This window comes from Oncorhynchus keta, chromosome 1, assembly GCF_023373465.1.
Source record: "Oncorhynchus keta strain PuntledgeMale-10-30-2019 chromosome 1, Oket_V2, whole genome shotgun sequence".
NCBI lineage: Eukaryota > Metazoa > Chordata > Actinopteri > Salmoniformes > Salmonidae > Oncorhynchus > Oncorhynchus keta.
The window spans coordinates 59,195,626-59,205,280 of record NC_068421.1 but is presented as its reverse complement, the minus strand read 5'-3'; the positions used below and the strand labels follow the sequence as shown (position 1 = coordinate 59,205,280).

The following is a 9,655-nucleotide window of genomic DNA, read 5'->3' as shown; positions in this document are numbered from 1 at the left end:
ACGGACAATTCCTTCGACCTCATGGCTTGGTTTTTACTCTGACATGCACTGTCAACTGGGGGGCCTTATATAGACAGGTGTGTGCCTTTCCAAATCATGTCCAAACAATTGAATTTACCACAGGTGGACTCCAATCAAGTTGTAGAAACATCTCAAGGATGATCAATGGAAACAGGATGCACCTGAGCTCCATTTCGAGTCTCATAGCAAAGGGTCTGAATATTGTTTTTTCTTTGTTATTATGGGTTATTCTGTGTAGATTTCTGAGGAATGTTTTTTATTGAATACATTTTAGAATAGGGCTGCAATGTAACAAAATGTGGAAAAAGTCAAGGGGTCTGAATACCTTCCGAAGGCACTGTATATCAATTAGTTTTAGCTGTGGGGTTGGGGCTGTTTAAAATCAAGTGGTGTGATGTGGAGAGTGGGTGGTCTCTTTGTGAGCTCCAGCATGTTTTTGTCAAGACGTCTATGTCGATCAAACTATTGGGCGTAACTTACTGGAAGTTGTCAGTCGACTGTAGGAAATGACGCACCATGACGACGAAAAACATACAAAAATATCCATGGAGAAAGAGCTATGACGACTTGTGTATGATCAAAATGGATGGACCCAACAGCTCTTAAACGTGAGTGTGTACACTTAGTTGCTACAAGTGTTTGTTTGAAAGTCTAAACATTTCAGTTGGAGCTCCTGACAGAGGGATTTGTGCCATGTCCATCTGTTAGATTCAGAGCAACAGAGCAGTGTGTTCTGGGAAAACCCACGGATTTGCATGACGCATCATCTACAGCAGGATTACACACTCAGTCCCACTCCCTCCATTCAGGAAGTGGCCTTCAGAACAGCCCCTTATGTGTAGAAAACAGATTGCTCTGTGGAGCATGTGATCATGGTGTGCTACAAATCGCAAGCCCCAGGCCGGGCAACACAAAAATGTGAATGAATGTGAACTGGCAGCTGGAAGGTTGCTGGTCTCTAATCCCATGTACCATTTCCTGCCGTTGTGCCCTTGAGCAAGACACTTAACCCCCCCACAATTGCTCTCCATCCAGGGGCACTGTACTGCTGCTGACGCTGTGCCTCTCGACATGTGTGTGTGTCCGGCAGTGGAGGCTGGTGGGATGAGCTATAGGAGGACAGGCTCATTGTAATGTCTAGAATGGAATTGTGGTTTTCATATGTTAGATGTGTTTGATACCGTTCCATTAATTCCAATCCAGCCATTGCCCGTCCTTCTATATCTCCTCCCACCAGCCTCCTCTGGTATCTCAAGTGTTGGGAGAGGCTAAAAAACATTTAATTTTCAACTAATTGACAATACATTTGTTTTCAGTTCTACTGTTTAGTCACAGATATTCCTTTGGGTCACAGTTTAGTTTAGATTGGTGCCAGAAACATTGGTTCTGTTTATTGGGTGGGTCACAAGACATTGAAAAGGCTTTAGATGGGTCACATCCCCAAAACGGTCTGGAAACCACTGCCTTAAAGCGTTTACATTTTCCCATGCTCTCTCCATAATTAAACTTTACTTTAAATTCCTTCAATTTCAGGCCCTTTGGCACTTAACTGTAATATAGAATAGCCTGTGGAAAAAACTTTTATATGCCAATTATCACTATATGAAAAACTGAGCTGGCATTATTGAGTGGTGCATGCCATTGGATCACATTGAGGTCAGGTCTTGGTTGCTGATGACAAGATCATCAGGCCATTAAAGTTTGTACCAGAACTCAGTAAACTAGGCTAAATGGAATGGGTTAGCAGCGTCACACATTCTTCCCGCTATGTCATCATTTAATTAGAAAACAGAAAATGAAAGAACATAATTTAGAGCAGAGAAATTGTAGAACAAGAAATAAGATGCATGCATATCAGAAAAACAACCACTTTTCGATGGCATTGTTATTGCCCGTTCGAGCAAACATTTAAGTCCTTTCCCAATGTAATAAAAGGGTGCTTGGATCAGAATATAAACATCTCCCAAAGTTAAACCAGATGCTGGCCCAGTCAGTCCAGGAGTGGCTCTCAGTCAGAGTAAGGAAAACAAGGAAGGTATTTCATACAGAAAAGTGAGTCAGTCAGTGGCCCTCTGTCTCTCACCTCACCCACCTCCTCTCCTCCAGAGGAGGCTCCACAGGGACAGGAAACGGGGGCCTGTCCCCCTGCTTTGATGCTCCACCGCCCCTCTCCTCTGGTCTCCTCTCCTCTCCTCTGAGGCCTGTCAGTGGGCTGTCAGGCGCCAGGGCCATTGCACGCACAGAGGCTGCAGCATAGTAAAAGCCGTCCATCACTCTAGCCCACCTGCTGCTCTTCTGTGAGGGTAGTTAACATGGACAGTTCACCACAGTTCATAATCATGAACGCGACCTCCTTTTGGCAGTAAGTGATAGATGCTGTGCATATAAGCTTGTCACGCAGCCACATGAGGCTTGCAATGACTGCCATTGATACATTTCTTTACTATTGTGTGTATTTTTAGACTGACAAAAGGCATGTAAACATTACATACAGAATGGTAATTACTGTGCATGCAGTGCCTGTACTGTAAGTGATATATTGTATGATAGAGAGTTAATAACAGAGGGTAGGACAAAGCCTTTCTGGAATTATACACTAAACCAGAGAGACCATAGCCTGAGTACCATTTTCATTAGCTAACATTCCACTCCGTGTCATTGCCAATGAGACAATTCTGACTTGTGTAACAGGTGTTACTCATTTGTGCTGAATTTAAGTCCCACCAGAAATGAGAGGCCTCATGACAAATAGTATAGTTTATGTTGAGAGTACAAAAATACAAAAATAAGAAGATACATTGATCATTTAAATTTCACAGTAGGTACACTGGTACATGTACATGAAATGGAGTTGTATTTACAATAAACTACTTTTAATTGTTCAACAACAGTATGTATTTATTTATTTTTTATCATAAAATCAATTAAGTCATCTAGATAAATGGGAAGTACTATTCATTCACATTACAATAACCAATAGCTATCTGCCCATTTGGTTCAAATGGTTGACAGTATTTCAACATTGAACAGATATATTCAGCTGCAAAGTCTGGGGATCCGGTGAGTTAACTTGAGGTCATTTGGCATTCCCAGACAAATTTGATTCTGTTTTCAATTTGATAAGGCTAACAACATTTGTCAGATTTTTCAGTTCCACTGTTATGGTGTATTCAACAACCCGAATGGCATTATATTAAACTCGTATGACCTACAAACATATGAAATAAACAAAGCCAAGACTTCAACAGTGGAGGTATTGTAAAGGCGTGGTGTCAAACAAACAGCCTAATAAAACTGCTGCAGACAGAACTAAACTTTTAATTTCAGCAATCAGCGTGTGGCTCAGAGTTTTGATTGGGCTCCAGCGTAAACAGTATCATACTCTGTGTAGCCAGAGCAAGAGGAGACATGATGTATACTTTGTTTTGGCTGAGTCTTCCCTCACCTCCAAATAAAGACTGAAACATACTTGACATACATGACTTCACATGATTGACATATACTAAATGTGGTATCCAGTAACCAAACAAATTGAGGTGCTTGCCATGTTTTTTTTTAGGGGACTAATGCACTTCATTTAGGGATATGAAAAAACACAAAAATAAAAACAACTCTCTGAAATAAAAGAATGTCAGTGGCCATTGAAATACATGTACATCTGAAAACAAAATACAATAAATACATTTTTTTGTAAAAGCTGACCTATGGATATATGGATTTGAATACAGAGTAAAAACATAAATATAACAGATTTGATACCTTCTCCAATAAATAGTAGTGGTATTTATTTACAATATACACATATCTTCCTCTACTCAAAGTCGACTAGATATTTATTTTTTAAGATATACGCCTTTCATCTGTTTCCACAGTTTAACGAGCAAATCATCCCATTTAACATACATTGCATGCATCAACAAATGCAGTATTGGTTTCCTTTTGGAATAAAAATGGTTTCTTCCAGCAGGTTCTCCCACATCAAATGTATCGTCATTCTATGTACAGGTGGTGGAGATGGAGGGGATAGGTGATTGTAAAAAAGATGTCAACATCAATCAGAGCTTGGGGAGTGAACAGTGGGACAACAACCTATCCAAGGTGATCTCTTGGAAATCTCCTTACCAGGTGGACTGTAGTACCAGGTGGACCACACCAGAACTGTCCCTCTAGAGTGAATTCTCCTCACTGCCCTCCAAATCCAGACTGTTCCTCGGAACACCTGAGAGAGAGAACCCAAGACAAAAATATCAAGCACAGCCAACACATGCCAAATCAATGCAAAGTACTAAATATCTAAAGTCACTAGAAAATGAATTGAGGTTGTTTATTCATTTCTATACTTAGGCTGTGTTGACAGATCAGGAAAGGTAAGGGGACTTACTAGAGCAGTTGCCATAGTGACGCACTCCTATGGAGCGCCCCAGAAAGCAGGTGGCTCTGCGGAGGTGGCAGGCGCTGGGGTAGGTGATGTTGTCATTGCCACAGATAGGCACCTCGGACTTCAGCGGTATTGGGCAGGGGGTCATGCGGCACATGACACAGTGGGCACTGTTAGTCTGGTCCGTCACACAGGTGTGGGTACCCGGGCACACCACGTTGGAGCACGACTCTGGACAGAACATGGACACATATTTGTATCCGATATTGTGTGTAATATTGCTTCAGTAGCACAATGAGTACTTAAAATAACCAAACTGCTGACATACGCAAGATAACTTGTTCGAAGCACAGGTGTCCTCACTTTTGCATTCTCCCTGGTACATGACCTCCAGATCAGGGTGGCCCTTACAGCGGGCCATCAGCAGAGCACACTCATCACGGTAGGACTTCCCATCGCTCCCACACACAGCATGCTTTATGGAGATGTTAGTGCAGTCAGGAGAACACACACACTGAGGACGTCCAACCATCATCTTACACACCTTCCCTGGACCGCATTTCACACCATCACAGGTCTCTGCCCAACATAGAGTAGAAAGTCAGTATTATTGTCAAAGCGTTAACTTACATTCAATGTTCTGTTATCAAGTGATCCAGATCATCTGATGCTCAATATTCATTCTCCACAGAACAGAATAAAATGGATGAAAAATGTTGCCTTCACCGCAGCATGATTCATCCAGCAAAACCTTTGCAATAAACACATATTTTGTTTATGGTCATACTCGAGGATGTCTAGTCTGTAGGAATGTGTCTGAGGTTGTGCCTGTTTCCATGACAGTGGAATGGATCCCTGCAATGGGCTAAGTCTCATAGATGGATGGAGGGGTGTTCGAGCAGACCGAGCCAGTTCAAAGGCCTGTCACTGGGTTTTACAGGCTGACAGATGTGGCAGGAGGAAACGCAGGCTAAACGGACACTAGTAGACTGTCCAAGGCCCAGCCAGGTCAATAGGAAGTCTCCTAGTACTGTAACCCTAAAACAACACAGATACCATCGTCACTTTTCAACAGGCTTCTCGGGACCTGTTTGATCCTGATACAGAGTGATGTTCGGCCCTGATCCCCGAGATCCTGTAAAAAAACAGGACTTTATTTCCTTTCTCCGCAAGCACTTGCTTTAATATCCTGTTATTCTCCATCTCCAAAGAGGCCAACTCTCACACAAGTATTAGATTTGTCCCCCTCCCTTCCAGGGAATCCAAGCAGTTCCCTTTTTCTGTTATGTTTTGGTCCGGCTTTACTGGCAGCCGGTTATGATATTATACATTTTCACAAATCAATACAGATAGACAGATAGGCCAGTCATGGAGTTCTAGTCAACACCCAGGAATGCTTTGAACCACTGGAAATCAGTAGCCCCAAGAGGACCCACTGTGGAGGTTCAGTCTGAGTCTGACAGGGAGTGCTACAGTATGATAATAGAACAGCACTTCCCCACAGTATCACATGTACATTGATGCTTTAGTTTTGTTCTTTCAGTTGGACTAATGATCCAAATAGTGCTCCACATTATGAGGAACAGACGTCTGGGCATGTGGCAGACATTTCTCCTGTGGTAAACAGGAATGTGTTTTTTTTTCTCTGAGGGGAGGCAAACCAGGCCTGTGTCCCAGCCAGCATTGGGAAATAATTCATGCAGAGTGAATTAGAGGAGGGAGGAGGAGAAAGGTTATTTCCCATTTATTCCATTTTTTCAATGTCATTCACTTGCGCTGCAACTTTGAGGAGATATATTAGTGAATAATTCCATTGTGGTAGACCAGCCTCTCAATGGAGACATATAAATGCAGCAAAATGATTGAATTTTATAGCTTGTCTTTTATAACTTGTCTGCTTCTCATTCTGGATCACTTGAGTTCATTCACTTATCATTGAAGCGTCATGTTATTAATGAGAACATTTCATTGTTTCCTTATGCTGACATGTCATTCTAATGCTGCTGTTGATTTGGCTCATACAGTTTTGGTAATAAACAGCATGCTGGAATAGACTTCATCTCCATTGAAAGAAAAAAACATGATCCATCATACACTAGTTGGCAGGGATGCTACTGCATTTTGAATCTATGATTCAATTGGTATTTGGTAGCAATTGGTATTTGGCTTCAGCTTTGCTGACACTAATCATCATCACATGGCTTAAAATAACCATCTATACCCTGACCAGAGATCACATGCACATGTTCAGGTGCCTTAGTTCCTAAAAACAGGAATAAATATCCTTGAGTGAACCTGAATACCTGCCCAAGGCTTCCAATAGTGGGAGCGACTCAAGACAGCTGGACAGAGTTAGATGGAACGCCTGGCCCCGATCCACAGCTAAGTTTTCAAAAAACGTAAAAGAGACCTCTGGAAATCAACTTAGCTTGGAAATTCCATTTGGATCAAAGTTATCCCAAGAAGAAGACAGGTGATCTGGTTATGGCCATATGAGCTGCCATTTGGAGCTATACTCAAATGTGGGCCCTAAATGTCTTTGCTTCAGTCATTGTCAGTTATGTTGCTATGAATTAAATATGATCTATCTCTTATTCATCCAAATAGGCTCCAACACATCTAAATGAAATGTGGCAGTATGAAAAATGTTTTGAGAGGAACGCAAACTTAAGGAGGTTTTGGTGCTACATGTGAGCAGCTGTTTCTCATTTCAGATCGGCCACTGCTTCTCAGTGACTACGTTTTCCCACAATGACAAATGAAGACCTGCACCCAATCTTACATTTCGCCACTTCTTTGTCAGAGGCTGACAACAAGGGGGGACCATATGAAAAAGCTTAAACCAAACCTAACTTGTCTGAAGTACCTCCACTGCCTGGGATGGTGGCTTGCAATAAAATGGTAAAGCGTCAAGGACTGTGATAGTAGGGAATCATAATCAAAATAAATCAGCATCTACTTTTCAGTCAAATAGTTTGAGAAAAAGCTAAACACCCTCATTGATGATAGGGTTGACTGATGTTGTCATTTTGACACAGTTGGTTCACAGCAGGTAATTGTGGGAACTGTAGTGTGCAGTTACCTTTGCAGAGTTTGCAGGACACGATTCCCAGGAAGCCCAGCAGGCTGACCTCATTGATGGGCAGACTGGTGTTGGACCAGGCCGTGTCTAGACGGCCCCCAGCGCAGCATTCCTCCCTGCTGACCCCACGCATCAGCACCATGTCACAGCGCTGCTCCTGGCTCTGCTGCAGCCAGCACATCCCCGCTGAACACACCACAACAAACACAAAAACACGTCTAGTTGGATTTTGTCATACATACTTGACATACATGACATACATGACTTCACATGATTGACATACTTAAAGTAGACACACTTAAGCAATAAGGCCCAAGGAGGTGTGGAATATGGCCAATATACCATGGCTAAGGGCCGTTTTTCTGCACAACGCAAAATGGAGTGTCTGGATACAGCCCTTCGCCGTGGTATATTGGCCATCACAAACCCCAGGCCTCCCAAGTGTGGTCTAAGTGGTCTAAGGCACTGCATCGCAGTGCTAGCTGTGCCACTAGAGATTCTGGGTTTGAGTCCAGGCTCTGTCGCAGCCGGCCATGACTGGGAAACCCATGGGGTGGGGCACAATTGGCCCAGCGGCGTCTGGGTTAGAGGAGGGTTTGGCCAGCAGGGATGTCCTTGTCCTATCGCACACTAGTGACTCCTGTGGTGGGCCGGGCGCAGTGCACGCTGACACGGTCGCCAGGTACACGGTGTTTCCTCCGACACATTGGTGCGGCTGACTTCCGGGTTAAGTGAGCATTGTGTCAAGAACCTTGGTTGGGCTGTGTTTCGGAGGATGCACGGCTCTCGACATTTTCTCTCCCAATTTCGTACGGGAGTTGCAGCAATGAGACAAGACTGTAACTACCAACTGGATACCACGAAAATGGGGAGAAAAATGGGTGAAAGTAACAAGCTCCAAAAATGTAAATATATATTTATCATAAACCCCAGAGGTGCCTTATTGCTATTATAAACTGGTAACCAATGTAATTAGAGCCTTAAAAATAAATGTTTTGTCATACCCGTGGTATACGGTCTGATAGCCAATCAACATTCAGTGCTCGAATCACCCAGTTTATAATTGAATGTATACAATGGCCTCCAGGAAATACAAATAGCCCACTTCAGTTGACTTCAGAGCCCACTTGTACAATATTCAGGACTCAGTCTACTCTACATCAAAGTGGGCTGAATGGACCAGACCAGTCATAGTCAGACCTGGCTGACCTCTCTCTCCACACACAATACACTTTACCAGCATTTAATACACCAATTCAGACAGGAGAATAGAGACCTGCTGTTGCACTGTCATAGAGTTTTGTTTATAGGTTTTAGAACTCATCACTTACACATCTCTCATATTGTTTAAAAAATAATAGTAGACAAAATGAGACATTAAAATGACTTTGGAATACATAAATGCAGTTCTGAATACTAATTCCAACCAGTGATGAAGTAGCTAACTGTATGTAATACATACATTATTATTAACCTGTAGTAACACCATGTGCACCTGCACTCTGTAAATATAGAATTCTCAGTATCAAGCGAGCAAAACTATGGCTTTAGTTGGTTTGTTTCCATTATACATTTTTTTACTATCAATTTTGAATGATACAAAACTTTGAATAACGTTTAAACATAAACTAATAAAGTTAGACTATTATTTTTTTAGAAAAACGTTCATAATGAATCATAATCTATAAAACATAATTTATTAGAAAATACATTTGAAAAGCTTTACTCACCATTTACATGGTAACTTCCAAAGATTTGACACAAAGCAACAAGTGTCACACCGAAAAGAGCAGTCAAAAAGCCCATGGTGACAAGAAAATATAAAGTTCTAAAATAAAAGTTGTGGCAAAACGCAAAAAAAATGTGTTTGTCCTTTTGCAAATGGTTTCAAATGTTTTGAACTTGCCAATGGAGAAGTTCGCAGAGTTCTCTCTCTTAAGTGAATGAATGTGTTGTAAGTGATGTTGTTCCCCTCTTTATAGATATTTAGGCCTAACCCACTGAGTTATGCTGCTGGGATAGGCAATGGTCTCAGCCAGTTAAAATGCTGGAACGGACAGTTTTTTACTTGAGACATCCTCTCACCAGAGTGCAACAGATGTAACTGCACCATGCATCTTCTGATAATGTTATTGTGATTGTAAAGTAGGCATACCACATTTCTAATGGGTTTT

The 9,655-nt window shown here is 42.0% G+C and overlaps 1 protein-coding gene across 3 annotated transcripts; it reads right to left on the bottom strand.

Annotated features, from left to right (window-relative positions):
- Positions 1–1,518: 1,518 nt before the first annotated feature.
- Positions 1,519–9,437, bottom strand: fstl3 (follistatin-like 3 (secreted glycoprotein)). 3 transcript variants are annotated; one of them, XM_035779305.2, is made up of 6 exons: positions 9,212–9,437; positions 7,482–7,667; positions 4,763–4,978; positions 4,403–4,630; positions 4,144–4,240; positions 1,519–2,316 (listed from the first exon to the last, which is right to left on the bottom strand). In XM_035779305.2, exons 1-5 carry the CDS (start codon positions 9,285–9,287, stop codon positions 4,188–4,190), a joined length of 759 nt encoding a protein of 252 aa, XP_035635198.1. In that variant the 5' UTR covers positions 9,288–9,437; the 3' UTR covers positions 1,519–2,316; positions 4,144–4,187. The 3 variants fall into 3 exon arrangements, with proteins under 3 accessions (XP_035635198.1, XP_035635193.1, XP_035635187.1); XM_035779300.2 differs by lacking the exon at positions 1,519–2,316 and adding an exon at positions 2,764–4,016; XM_035779294.2 differs by lacking the exon at positions 1,519–2,316 and having other exon boundaries at positions 2,764–4,240; positions 9,212–9,436.
- Positions 9,438–9,655: the final 218 nt, after the last annotated feature.

Coding starts and splice junctions, on each gene's coding strand:
- fstl3 (XM_035779305.2), bottom strand. CDS start 9,287: ATGGGCTTTTTGACTGCTCTTTTCGGTGTGACACTTGTTGCTTTGTGT. Junction 4,979..7,481: donor GTCCTGCAAACTCTGCAAAG/GTAACTGCACAC, acceptor TATGTTGGGCAG/AGACCTGTGATGGTGTGAAA. Junction 4,631..4,762: donor GTACCAGGGAGAATGCAAAA/GTGAGGACACCT, acceptor TGTTCTGTCCAG/AGTCGTGCTCCAACGTGGTG.